The sequence below is a fragment of the Epinephelus fuscoguttatus genome, linkage group LG4, assembly GCF_011397635.1.
Source record: "Epinephelus fuscoguttatus linkage group LG4, E.fuscoguttatus.final_Chr_v1".
NCBI classification, from domain to species: Eukaryota; Metazoa; Chordata; class Actinopteri; order Perciformes; family Serranidae; genus Epinephelus; species Epinephelus fuscoguttatus.
Window position 1 is genome coordinate 19,780,022 of NC_064755.1, and position 14,982 is coordinate 19,795,003.

A 14,982-nucleotide genomic window follows, 5' to 3' on the forward strand; every position below is an offset into this window, starting at 1 on the left:
AGTTGCTCTTTATCTTTGCATCATTTAATGATCATCTGCATTTGATAACAACAAACAAGCTCAGTGCTCATCACACACAGAAAAACACCCCAAAAATTGTCCTGAACATCAAACATGAGCCATTTTTGGCATGCACGCCATGCAAGCCCCCTCTGGACCGCAATATAATTTTAATCATTTAACATTTTCACGAGCCAGACTAGACAATCAGCTCCTGACATGTTCTAGTCTACAGTTAGCTGCACTGCATGTTTGACACCCACAACCGCGGATGGGGATGTGTTAAACTGACAGGGGGGAGGAACTGACAGGAATTAACGGTGTTAGGGAGGAGGGAAACGTGTCTAACTCTGACATGCAAGTCTGTGTGTTGTAGTGTCGTGGGGCATCCCTTCTATCAGCGCTGTTTGTCGTCCACCGTGTCGCACTAAATGGAATATCATTGTTCTGGAAGCTTATTTTTATCTCTACACGTCACCCATCTGTGTCTGTCAGCATGAGCCATCATTGGGTTGATATAACCTCAGAAGTTCTCCCCTCCAAAGAATCATAATTTAAAGGTCCACTGTGTAGGATTTAGGGGGATAAACTAGCAGTAATGGAATACAAAATAATAAGTATGTTTAATCACCTGAAGATAAGAATTGTTGTGTTTTCGTCACCTTAGAGTGAGCTGTTTTATCTACATAAGGAACGAGTCCTCGTCCATGGAGCCTAACATCTTGCACCACCATGTTTCATCAGTAGACCAGAATGGACAAACCGAACAGTGACTCTCAATAGGGCCGTAGTCAGCACTCCCTCCATGATGAACCAAACAGCTATGGAAAACCACAGATTTTTAACGTGTAACTGCTTTACCTAGTGTTTTTACCCGTTTAAATCACCGGGTCAGTTTGTTTTGGAGAGGAAGAGACTTCTGCGGATAATTCAACACCCATTAAAAACCTCCTGAACATCTGGATCGTTATCAAAGAAAAAGTAAGCACACATTAGCAGGTGCACGGTTTGCTCCCTAACAACATCGGAGAAGCGCTGATTTGTAACATGAAACTGCTTTATTCAGTGTGGGGAAGAGACCTCCGTAGATAAGTCAACTCCCGGTTAAAATCTTCTGAACAATGGGCACTGGAGGAATTTAGTGATGGGCAAAGCAGTTCTTTAGATGTTACTGAAACACTAGAATCAATTCACTAAAAAGATTCTTTCAAAAGATTCATTCACCGAATCGTTCAGTGTTTGGCGGGAGGAGCCCTGACTGTGTACTGCGTAGTTCGACTCACTGAACTGATACACGGCTGAGCTGCTGCTGCGTCAGCCCTGCACTGGTGAGTCTCATTACTGGCCAGCCTAACGTTTTAAGTTTGTTTATCTGGAAACTAAGTCTGTTAAAACAATAGGGAGGTGTGTGATTGTGTTCATGTGGCTTGACTCATGGCTACATTAGCCAATAGCTTGGAGAAAACAGTCCCTATGAAAGTGTATCGCTGAGAAGAAATGATTTGAATCACTCAGGGATCAGGGTTACGTCGTTCACCGAGTGATTCCTTCACCCAGTGTTTTGTTCACCCAGTGATTCGTTTACCCAGTGATTCGTCCCTCCCTGCACCCTGGCCGCCTCGCAACTCGCGAGTGATCCATCGTTTGCACGGACCAAATCGGCAGTTCCACTCCCGGCCTGCACACTTGCTGCTGAACTCAACTGAACTGAGAAATGAACGAATCAGTTCCAGAAGTGATTCAGTTCAGTGCGTTCACTCAACAGATTTGTTCTTTTGAACAATTCATTCACGAACCACACAACACTAGAGGAATTTTAACCAGGAGAAGTTTCAGCTGGTTGCAATCTGCAGTCCTCACTGCTAGATGCTGTTAAATTCTACACACTGCTCCTTGCAATGTATATTCATTTTGTCCATTTATTTGTTGTTGTGTCAGTGTCAAAAAGTTGCTTTAAAAATGTCTGTGTCTTGAGGAATTGTTCTCAGCTCTTGTTTTAAGTTATTCAAATAAAACACACCTTTTTAAACTTGGCCTAAATCTCTCCAAATAATCCCGACAGGCTGATTCATCCAGATGCCAAATGCTGAGCAGTCATTGATCGTGCGGTAGAGGCAATTACAGGCCGCTCAGTGTCAAAGAGACACAGCCACTTTCCAGAACGCCTCCTTTCACTCTGATTTTACGCTTACAGCAGCATATTTATAATTACACATGCTAATCAAGGTGGGAGTTCACAGTAAGCCATTCCTTTATGTCAGCATCTCTGAGTGGCAACAGAGAGTCAACAGCCAAATCGCTTCTGTACCATTTGGCAGAGATTACGGAGACGACCCCCCAGCACTCCACAATCCTCACCTGCCACTCTGCCGTGTCAAATAGTCAACATCAAGTAAAACGCACGCTGATGACTGAGCAGGTACATTATGCAGAACATATATGAGCTAAACACACTCACAGTAAGTGAATACTGCCTGGCTTTTAAGTCGTTTATCAAGGTTAGAGCTCTGTAATGGAAGATGTGCTGAATATAAAAAACAGGTAGCGCTGTACCTTCAACACTAACAGCAGGGCAGCTACGTGTACTACATGTTGATTATGCATGAAAATGGTAATACAGACTATTTAAAAGGAAATGACTTCCTTAATCACACATAATGTGCATTTAATATTACCTATATCCTATTAAATTAGAAGTTGACACATATATGCCTTTCGCAGGCGCACCAAGAGGCGGCTGCATATACTTCCATGGATTAAGAAGTATTTGACTTTTATTGAGTTTTCCATTCTTTTATTGTATAAACTGTTAAAACTCATTGAATGTAATTTACTGTCAGAGCCTCGATTAAAAGAACCATTCTCCGTGAAATGGCATTGTGGCCGTCTGAAAACCTCATATCAATACAGCATGGCTAAAGTCTACCTCTCTAATTCCAGCGTAATCAGGAAAAAAATGAGGATAAATTGATAATAATGAAGATCCATACGCGCAATTAAACAACCTTATTGTCAAATAACAAGAATGTTATTGCCATGCTCTTCACAAAGAACACCTCCCTTAATATGCCTGAATGCTGGCAAGATATATATGTTTAAGTTTTGAGTGTTTGAGCTGTTATACAGGTCAAAAAATAACCTCAGCAACAATAGGCCTGATTAAAAGTGTGACTCTATATGAAATGTCAGCTCATCTTGTGGGGACCAAGAATGTCTGTAACAAACATTATGTCAACTAATTAATTTGTAGTTGTGTCCTTGGCGAATGTAGGTGTAATTTTATAACCCATATCAATATGTTTCATGAGAGCAGTGAGAGTGAAAAGAGAGTCCCAGGCTGTAAACCTAATTCCACTGTTATTCCAAATGTGATAATATTCAGAATTTGACACGTCATGTAAACAGCATATTCTGTTAATATTCCAAGTGGGCTGCCCATGACACGCGCTCCGAGCGGCTGGGGGGTTCGGTGCCTTGCTCAGGGGCACCTCGGCAGTGCCCAGGAGGTGAACTGGCACCGCTCTAGCTACTGCCGCCTATTAGTGTTTTTGGATGATTATTTTGAAATGTATACATCGCATTTGGAGTATGCAAGTTAATTGGAGGGGTTGTACAGTTTGTGCCACATGGCCTCTTGCCTGTTTGGTCAGCTCTGTGAGTTGTCCACAAACCAGCTAACCGACAGTTTGCAAGGCTAGTGTAGAGGTGCATGTGTAAAAGAAAAGCTTTCTTGTTGGGTGGAGAAACACACACACACACACCTGCTTTCAAACATTATGAAAGAAACCACTGATTTTTCCCTACTTTGACATGATAAGCATCATGTAAATCAGAGTATGCATGGTTGCATGGAAACAGGAGTATTAGTAGAATATTCATTTCCATTAGCCATGTAAAGATCAGTAGGAATATTGTCTTTTTGTAAGACATGTTAACGTAGCCGATGAGCTGAGAGATGCTAAAATGCTCCATAGATTAAGGGGCAATGCAAAGGTGGGTGATACTTTTTGTGGGTTTGTCACGATGAGGGACACCTTTCAAGTTACTCCTGGTTGTTTAATCCATTGTTAGTATAAAAATATGGATTTCTGCAGGTTTAAAAGAATACGTGGTAGCTATAGATAAAGGCCCTGATCACACAGAAATCAGCTGGAGGCGGAGCTGGAGGTGGATTTTTGTGGTTGTTTTTAATGAGAATAAAGCTTTTTGCTTGCTTGCTATGCACCTGGCATTTCCGTGCTCTAGGCACCTGGCATTTTTGCCGGAGAGCTCGGAACTCCTTGAGTTAAAAAAAAACCCCTCCAACTCAGAGCAGAAAAGCGCCCCACGTCATTTCCACTGTCCCTTTGGATGATCGGGTGGGCCTTCTGTGGTGGTCACAGCAACAAGTTTACAGTCGGTAAACAATGCAGGAGAAACTGGTGGTGCTGAGTCACTTGGCAGCACCAATGGACTCCCTGTAGTCAGTATTTATTTTTGTTATGCAAGGCCCAACAATAGACAGCAGGTTGTCAAACTGCTCCTGAGTCATCCTAAAAAATGCCTGGAAATGGCCAGCATCGAGGGGAAGCTCAGGGACTGAGTGGTTGTGCTCCCTGTGATCAAGCCTTTTCTTTAGGGTCTCATGTACCCACACACAGATCTCTGTTTCCCTGTGCCCAACAAACTATTTACTGACCCACCCTCAACCAGAGCTACAGCAAGTACCCTCTGCCTGTCCATTTTAGGAACCAGCTATTAATTACTGTGAAATATAATAATAATAATAATAATAATAATAATAATAATAACGACAATAATCGACAAACGGTACATTGATTACACAGGGAGGTTAAGGTAAGGAGGTGATGGGGTGGTTGCCTGGCAACAATAAAAAGGCACCGCAAGCATTTTTTTTTTTTTTTTTTTTTTACTAGTGGCATTCAGTCTTTAAAAAAGTGTGGTGTGCCTTGCATTTTGTAACCTGCAAAACACTTTCTTTGTGATCAGGGCCTGAGCCAGTTTTCAAACAGAAGGAGCCGTTTTTATTCCACCAGTTTCAAAAGCTCCATATACTTAATGTCAGACTGCGCCCACTACACCTCAGAAAATATTCAACAAAAAAATAAAGAAACATATATTCCTATTCCTGACATAAAAATGGTGTATTATCCTCCAAATACATCTCATGAATTATGTCGAAATGATTCGCTCAATAAATAGCAGCTATATTAAACCATGTAAATAATACCTGGTGCAGAATCAGGTCCTCCAGCCTCACCTCCAGCACTGTAGCATTCACTCCCACAGCTGCTACCTGTCAAACCAACAGCGCCATCATTCATTACAATAAGATAATAAGACACTCAGTGAAAGAGAGCTCTATGAGAGATCTTTCATCACGCTCTTATCGTACAGTGTACAGTGTCTAGCAGCCCATAAAATTTAATCATGATGATCAAGTGGTGTTATTGACTGTAGCTGTAACATGCAGTGTCCGATGTGTTTGGACAGTCGAGACCCTCTCATGCTGAACAGTGCTTTATGCTAAGGGATCTTGTGCTCACTCAACTGCCATTTAATCTTAAATCAACGGCGTGATTAATTTGAAACCAAATATGGGATCCTATCTGGGACCATCAGTTTCACTGTGCAGTTCACTGATGTATGGTATCGATTGCAACGGGGAGCCCTCTAATCAGAATCATGGTAAAATCAATAGCTGGCATTGCCTGAGGTCCTGTTCATGCTTCAGTGTACGCATCTGAAGTAAACTCCCCTGCGCTGAAACAGTCCGGCCATTTGCTTAAAGAAAATCGAGACTCACTGCAATAGGGAGGACTGCAGAGATAAACTGGAGGAGACAGACAGAGATAAAGGAGGAAAGCACTGAGACAGTTGAAGGGGGAGGGGTTATTCAACGAGGGGATTCAGTTTGATTGAAAACTGTTCTGCAGGTTTTCTTACTCAAAGCTTCAATCCATCAAGCTTCCAGGGTGCAGAGGAGGATCAACAAGCCACTGACCTCGACCTAATCCACAGGCGAGATCCAGCTGCCGAGCTGTCCCGCTGTTGTCACGTCTCGCTCCTCCTGTGCTCTGACCGCTCTGTTCCTCCTCTGTCTCTTGATCCCTCCATCTCCCTCGGGAGCGAGTCAAGTTGCAGGGCCACCGTCGTGTGTCTGCTCACCGCATTCCCTGTTGGGAGAAGTGATAGGCAGGGTGAGGGCAGATCTGAGCTTATCAGCTTAAAACCTGGCTTTAGGTTGCCTGTTCAACATATAACAGTTACAACCCATGAACTGTGACACTGTCCTGAAGACAGCTACAGTAAATGAAGCAGACCCCAGAAGAGCTCAGAGGAGCCGCAGAAAGACTCCAGGGTTTCCACCAGCATCTGGTCTGGTGCCAGGGTATCTGAGGCAGTCTGTGCACCCCTGGCATCCTGCCACAGCAAGGCACCCTGCCACAGCGAGACAACCAAACCTTGCTGCTCACCTACACAGAGAGAGGACAAGAGAGGAGAAACACATTCAGTGGAGCAAATCCAAGAACAATAGGGACGAGATGAAAGAAGAGGGATTTGGAGCAAAGGAACATTCAGCATGGAAGAGACACTGTGAATGCAACAACCCTATTTCGTACAAAATTCCCTTATATCCTGGTGATTTGTTTTGCCAAATATGTTTTTGAGGAAACGCAAGCTACACAGGTTGCCTTAATTGGCAGCACTTTCTCCCATCCAGGAAGTCAGACAGAAATAATGTGATGAGAGCTGTTCGTGGGTTTACAATGCACGTGTGAGGCACAGCACATAAACGTAAGAGCTTGAGATTTGTGTAGTGTCCCACATGTTAGCTGTACGCTACTAAAACACTTAAGGTTAGACTTATACATTAAAAAGGTCAATACATTCCATCTCATGCCTGAAGTCAGGGTAAAGCAAAACCAGTGAATTCAGTCCAAACACATTACACATGTTAAAATATATTTGTTGAAAACATGCCAAAAGGCTGTAAACTGTGTAGTACTGAATTATGGTATTAGAGCATTCACCATTTTTGTGAAATCATAATCCATCCCCTACTATGAACTAATGTTAGAGCACGGAGTATGTCATTACAGTCAGTCCCTTATGTGTGAGCTATGAGATTGCTAAGTTCCACAAGCTCTATTAGCTCTTTCAGTATAATATATACATGAATAAACATCTTTTTTTTAATGCCGAATTGGCCACTTGGTCCACTGGCAATTTCTGCTCACTGCTATGAGTATGTGCTTTGTGCTGACGTTAGCTGCTGTTAGCTGCTGAACGAGAATCTGGCAGCTTGTGCTTTGGCTCTGCGCCTTCAGCAAACACACCCCAGTCACCCAGAGTGTTCTGACTGGTCATTGTTTCGCAGTCTTTCATCATCTTCAACCTAGTCTCATTACAAAGTCTTTCAATACCAGCACTTGGGCAGTTACTTCCACATTAGACACAGACATAAAAAAGTCGTCCTTTCACGTCAGAATGGTACGTGGTCGGTCGCCGTTATTAGGACAACTGACAGCTTGGGGGGGAACACAACCAGACCATAGAGTAAGTTAAGAGAGCAAAAATTGTAAGTAGAGTGGGCGGGAGGAATGGTGGATGGGTCCAACAATCACGGACTTTCACCTGGGAGACTGGTGTTTGCTTCCTGTCTTAATGTAAAGCCAAACCCTGATCATTTTTCTAAACCTAACCACATGTTTTTGTTGTTTGTTGAAGGAACAAAAACATTAATTCATGGTATTGTATCTATGTAGTACATTTATTTTGAAAGAGACCCTATGCAAACTGTGCATTTCCTGTAAAAACGGAAGTGTATTTTGATAGGATACAATGCATGTAACAGGCTGAAGTTGACACGTGTCCCAGAGTGTCAACAACAGATGCACCCCAGCTACCTTGCACATCATATGTCGATGTGGAAAGTCCATGACCAAATGTCAATATGTGACAAGTTTGGAATGAGAATGTATTGATATATGGATGTCTCTACACCACCACTGCAGCAGTACAATGACTGTAACAAAGAGTGTTGCACTTTCTACCATGAAAACTCACCAATAAAAGCTTCTCAATTAAAATCCTCACAACTAAGACATGTTCCAGCAGGAATACGATTGGACATAGGGGAGAAATCAACAACAGCAGCAACCAAGTTTACAGATTTCCCTGTAGTTAGCATGTAGCTTCATGTGGCAGTGTAGGCTACATAATGTAAACATTTGCAATAGCGTGCCTGAAGCAGATGATCATATAAAGAAATCCGACACACTATGATGTCATACTATAGCTGGAGCAAACGTTCATAGGGATTACTTAAACATGCATTTACCTCGTTTTTTGAAAATTCAGCCACATTTATTCTTTGTTGTAACACTATTAGTCACAAATATGGAAAGGCATGATAGGTCCCCTTTAAAGATGTAGGCCATAAAACTAAAACAAAACCTTTAAGACACTGAAACGCTCCACAGAGCTCAGTGGAGCTGTAGAGGCAGGTGGTTATTATCTGTGGCTTTGTTACTAAGTGACTCATTTCACATTACATGTACATTTTGCCCATTGCTAATACAGCAGAAGTGTGTGAACATGTTTCAGAGACAGGGTTGAGATTTAAGTGAGTGTTGTGGGGTGTAAACAATACAAATGTAAAAACTGAACTGTGGTATAACAGGTCACTCATCACCAGAAGATAACCACTGTACCGCAGCAATGTTAACCAGAGTGAGGTGGAATTGCCGCACTGGCACTCAGTACCAATCACCACAAGGGGAGCAATTACCGTAACATTAAATAGTGATAAACACCACTGCACAATGATCGTCAGAACATCAGAGCTGTTATCGCGCCATCCGTCAAAACCGCGCTTCAGGGTAGCAACAGTCAGGTAGTGATACATTACAAGGGACAGAAACAGGTGCTACCATAGATTCTAATTACTTTGTTCTATCAATTATGTACAAATCCTTGCATGGCCCGGGGTCTGCCACACACTGCTGTGCCTCCTACTCACTCTCTGCACCATCCCAGCTGCGGCTACATAGCAGGCAGTACTTTTCAACAGTGCTTTGTGCGGATGCCTTGAGGTGACTAGAGAGGTTTATTTTTCCAAGGCTGAATTCATACGGATGGAGCGGTTCTCAAAAAAAATAAAGAGGAAGAAAAAAACATTCTGCATATCCCACTGACATCTGAATTCATGCGTTATATCCTCTCTAGTAACAGGAGTAAATTCTTTTCTCTTCCACTCAGCCCTGTAAGCATCAGTTTAGACACACAGGTGCTCTGCTGTTTTGTGTTTTCAAGCTGTAACGGTCTTCCAGGCACTTGTGGTTTCTGCCTTTGTTTTGCACACTCCTCAAGTTTTCTCTCAGCCGCTCAGTGCACAAAAACATTATGCTAATGAGGGGGTAGACATCTGCTTCCAGCTCAGTTTTTCTCTAGGTGTTTGGGCATGTGTGTGTCACTCATATAGGGGGATCGGCTTTTACCTACAGTAGGTCAGATCTTTAGAGGCGTGTGTGCACAAATTTCAGACTTGTGTATTCATCATTGTTGAAGAATGATGTTGCTTTTACCCCTTCCCTCGTGATACCGCATCATAGTATGATAATACATCAGGTTCAGTGTACTGTGTGAATTAATGACTCACACTCCCGGTACAGCGTGTCATTCAGCGCTGAAACAGAGTGTTTATGCGTAAGGCAGGTTGCAACTAATAGTCATGTTTGTTAAAATGTGTATTTTCAGCGAGCTATAAGAGCAAGTCTGACAGTGTTTAAAGGATCAGATCATTTTAGATGCCAGAAATAAGTAAAAGCATGAGGAAATAGGAGGCTTAATCTGAAGGAAAAGAACAGGAGAAATAAAGGGAAAGGAGACGCATCAGATACAAAAACAAAGCTTTTAATTAACGCTACAGTAACCAAGCTGAAAATGTGAATCTAGGCCTTGGAACAGTAAATTCTGAACTATACGAAACAAGTGCTGCATTTAAAAGGACGCATTGTTTCTCATGGTGCAGTGCTTCAGTAAATTCTTCTGTTTTCACCTTTGAAATGGCTGCTCTTAACTAATATACAAAACATTTCTAAAGACGAGTGGAGGGTCAGTGTAAGCTGCCTCATAATTAACTTAAGAGTACAAGTTTGATTATGTCCTGTAATCAGCTTTAAAAAGACTGACTGAATTAGGAGCCCTATAGCCTTGGTGAATAAACCAGAAAATTATTACAATCATCTACATAAAGTTAATTACTTGAGTATTTTGCTATTACAAAATGGTTTGGCCACAGGTAATAAATAATGGGATTTCAAGTCATTTTAGATGTTCAATTTTCATATTAATGTTGGAGGCATATTAATAAGTGTGGCTAAATGGTTGTGTGCATCTTCTTCAGTTTAAACAATAATTAAGATAAAATGGTTGAATATGAGCATTTTTCAAAGACAGCGAATGTGTGTCACTATAAGAAAACTGACTGACTATGACGGATAAGTTTGTCTGATAGACTTTGTTTCATAGAGAGTATGCACAAATGATTTACATCAGAGGTGTGTCTTCTTGTCAACAGGTCTTGAAGAGTCTTAGATTGTTTTAAATTTTGATTCGATGGGATTTCTCCAGCCTGACAGAAGCAATGACTGTTTACAATCATTGGACAGAAAAATAACTGCAGTATTTCTCTGAATATTGCAATAATAAATAAACATTTATGACATTCATTCATTCAGTCATTTTATGTAACCGCTTATCCTGTTGGGGGTCGCGGGGGGCTGGAGCCTATCCCAGCTGATATTGGGCGAGAGGCGGGGTACACCTTGGTCAGGTCGCCAGACTAACACAGGGCTGACACGTAGAGACAGACAACCATTCACGCTCACATTCACACCTACGGACAATTCACCAGTTAACCTAACTTGCATGGGTTGTGGGAGGAAGCCAGAGTACCCAGAGAAAACCCACACCGACACTGGGAGAACATGCAAACTCCACCCAGATGACATTTTGTTTTATTTTTACATTAAACACATTAAGCTTAAAGTCACCCAATTCTCATTTTTCCTTACTGATCATTTTGAACTGACATCAGTGTGTTTACTTGGAAAGAGTACTCACACTAAGGTCTTAAAGAGTCTTAAATTTAACTTATGTTATGTCTATAAACACCCTGTGGTAATAAAAAAGAACAAATGATGTTGAGCTAATTTAAAACATTTTGTCGTCATACATTTCCTTTACAATGTGGGTCATGTTTCCCAGCATGCTTGTTATCTGGCCTGTTATGGACATCAGCTTCATTAACCTATTTAGCTACTGTTTCACTACATTAAAGCCAGTTTTGGATGTGTTAAACACAGTTTATTCATCCAATGTAGAAATGCAATCTCCCTTTTTGTGTCTTGTTCAACTACTGAAGGGAAAAAAAATGTATCTATACAGTTTTGAATTTCTTAAGGTCTTATACAGGTTAACATTGTTCTTGTACAACAGACCAGGGGCTTTTGTATCTTCTTCTGTATAACTGATATCCAGTGATAACTTTGAAGTGATACACTAAATGCATTCAGGCAGCACACCTGCCAGTGAGCAGCAGTCACACACTGTTAACCTCAAGATCTGGAAGTGTTTGTGAGTCAACGAAGCTTCACAAACTCTCTCGCTGTCTGCCTTTGTCAAAGTTTGGCTACATAAAGAGCCCTTTAGCTCCAACCTTGTGATTGTAAGAGTCACACTAAAGTGAGCTTGAGCACGGCATCCCGGCCCTGGCCGTAAGGTAAGCAAACTAAATATTATGCTTCTTAATTAAAGGAGGAATTAATAGTTCTCAGGCTTTTTATTTCAAGATTGTGCTGCTGTTACTTGTGTGGAGCCTGTGTTACCATCCTGTAAAAGTCTAACACTGCCGGGGTTGAAGTGACTCATACTGTCCACAGTGGTACAAATATTGCTGTTAAAGCCACTGAAATTGCATTATATTGTTATACGAGTCAGTTAAAGTAATGATGGCACAACAGCCTGACTCAGAATAAATTGTTGGGATGACTCTAAAAGAGATAGTAAGTCATTTGTTAAATTGGAAAATGAATGCAGTAATTTTGTTTTGATTCATCATGCTTTTAAAGGCAGAATCCACATCGCCAGTACGTAACACAAAATAATGTCCACGCTGTGTGTCATTGTCCAGTAATTTCATAATGGTGCTGACCCCAGAAAAAGTGACCCATTTTTCCAGGAAAATCATGCTGAGTACTGTCACATTCCCAGAAAGTTACTGACTCAGTGAAGCAGCTCTTGGAAGTATTTGTTTGTGTCTCATGCTGCGTTTAAATACATCCTGTAAGGCTCTGGTTTAAAAACGTTTAGATGAGGTTTTGTTTGCTGTTGGAAAAAGTAAAGTGACCCCATGAGGAGGTAATCTCTCTTTACTTATTTGAGTGTGTAATTATGTATTGTGGCTGATGTTTGACTGTAGGAATCAAAAAACAACAGCAGCATACATACAGCAAACAACATATTGTTAGAGAGGCAGTAAATTAACCTAGCATATTGTTATTGTTGGTAGGTGTGTCATGGTTTTTGTGCTCTCCATCCCCAAAATGTCACATCCTGGTAAAATGACTCCTATAAAATGTGTTGTTAGTAGTTGATGGTATTGTATTTAATGTCATGTGTTAAATGTAATGACTGTTTATATGTTTTGTTGGTCTGGATCACATGGATTATGATCCTCCAGATGTTACTGTCATAAACAGGAAGTCAAATTTAAACCCCCCTGTATGAAAACAATCAACAGCTGACTGACATATTATTGTGTTTGTGTGCTGTTTTGATGCAGGCGTCTGCAGGAAAATGACCCTCCAGCCATTAACTGCAGTGAACTGTGCAGGCCTCGTACAGCCTGGCCTCTCTCTGCTGCAGCTGGATGGCGAGGCTCTCCTGTTTGGCCAGAAAGGTTGGCCCAAGCGCTCATGTCCAACGGGAGTGTTTGGGGTTCGGATCAAACGTGGCGAGATGAAGCTGAGGGCCATCTCTTTCTCTAATGAGTCGTGCTACCTTCCTCCGTTACGTTGCCCGGCTGTTTGCCGCCTCGACCCCTATGACGGGCTTCCAGAGAGTTACCTCATCCACGGCGGCCGCACTCCAAATAACGAGATCTCATCCAGCCTGTACCTGCTGACCGTTGATAGCCGCGGCTGCAATCGTAAACTGACCCTGTGCTGCAAAGAGAAAGAACTGGTGGGTGAAGTGCCGGGGGCCAGGTACGGCCACACAATGAGCATGATTCAGAGCCGGGGGAAGACAGCTTGTGTGTTGTTTGGGGGTCGATCATACATGCCAGCGGGAGAGCGCACCACAGAGAGCTGGAACAGCGTTATTGACTGTCCTCCTCGGGTGTTCCTGTTTGACTTAGAATTTGGTTGCTCCTCTGCGCACATTGTACCTGAGCTGTTCGATGGTCAGTCTTTCCATTTGGCCCTTGCTAGAGAAGACTGCGTCTACTTCCTTGGGGGTCATTCACTCACATCTGACTCCCGCCCCCCTCGACTCTTCCGCCTGCGTGTTGAGCTTCTGCAGGGAAGCCCATTGCTTTCCTGTGAGACTCTAGACACCGGCATATCCATCTCTAGCGCCATAATGACCCGCACAGGTCCCACTCACAGATACATCATCTTAGGTGGCTATCAGTCAGACTCTCAGAAGAGGATGGAGTGCAGCACTGTGATTCTCAATGAAAAAGGGATCCACATTGAGCCCCTGGATCCACCTAAGTGGACCCCAGATATCATCCACAGTCGCACTTGGTTTGGTGGCAGTGCTGGGGAGGGAAGCATCCTACTTGCTGTGCCTACTGAGGGAAGGCCGTCCCAAGCAGATATGCATTACTTTTATCAGGTCAGCTTCCAGACAGAGGGAGAAGCCAGAGAGGAAGAAGGAACCCAGGGCTGCAGCCAGGAGTCAACAGATTATGATGACTCCACTCCTCTGGAAGACTCTGAGGAGCTCTACTTCGGACGTGAGCCACACGAGCTGGAGGACAGCAGTGAGGGAGAAGAGGGTGCTTACAATGAGGACGATGAAGAGGATGAATCACAAACAGGCTACTGGATCAAATGCTGCCTGGGTTGTAATGTGGACCCCAACACGTGGGAGCCGTACTACTCCACTGAGCTCCACCGGCCAGCTATGATCTTCTGCTCCAGGGGTGAGGGGGGACACTGGGTCCATGCCCAGTGCATGGAGCTGTCTGAAACGCTGCTGCTCAGGCTCTCTCAGGGCAGCAAGAAGTACTTCTGCCTGGACCACGGAGGCCTGCCGTACCAAGAGATGACCCCACCTCGACAGGTCATGCCTCTGAAGCGCACCCCCATGAAAGTTAAGGACAGGAAAACTCCTCCAACAATCAAAATGTCCCCCAGCAAAAAAAGCTTTTTCAGGAGGCTTTTTGATTGAATCGAGTTTACTGACCACGGTTTAAATTTGTGTGTGTAATAAGGATGTTTATATGCAATGAATAAACAACTGATAAAAGATACATAATATGCTGATCTGTACTCTGTGTGAAATTTTTGTGAAGGAAAAAAACAAACAATAAAATTGCAACCCTATATTTCCCGTCTAACATCTGTATATTTTCATTAAAAATTTAAGTCTATCCACAATGTTTCTATTTTGTGTTTTTACCAGCTATAAATCAGATTGTTGTAATTTTGTATTCTATTATGTGCCACAAGTTTAACTTCCAGACACTTTCTTTCATAGCCAGATGGAGCCGAACTCTTTTTTTTACAATTCTTTCCACAATTAAAATGATGGTTATCGAATGAAAAATGCCCAATAAACTGATCTGTACACGATGAAATAAACAATAAACTGCCTCACATTCTGTTTTCAGACCTGTTTATTTCTAATGTGTTTTCCCCAAACTTTTTATGTGACAGAAAATTTTGATATATCATTGTTTCTAGT

The 14,982-nt window shown here is 42.4% G+C and overlaps 1 protein-coding gene across 1 annotated transcript; it reads left to right on the forward strand.

Moving 5' to 3' along the window:
• The first annotated feature begins 11,621 nt into the window (after window positions 1-11,621).
• Window positions 11,622-14,885, forward strand: rag2 (recombination activating gene 2). Its single transcript, XM_049574254.1, has 2 exons — window positions 11,622-11,788; window positions 12,851-14,885. The coding sequence occupies exon 2, from the start codon at window positions 12,865-12,867 to the stop codon at window positions 14,464-14,466; it is 1,602 nt and encodes a 533-aa protein (XP_049430211.1). The 5' UTR covers window positions 11,622-11,788; window positions 12,851-12,864; the 3' UTR covers window positions 14,467-14,885.
• Window positions 14,886-14,982: the final 97 nt, after the last annotated feature.

What these genes read in the sequence shown, in the direction of transcription:
- rag2 (XM_049574254.1), top strand. Translation starts at nt 12,865, where the DNA reads ATGACCCTCCAGCCATTAACTGCAGTGAACTGTGCAGGCCTCGTACAG.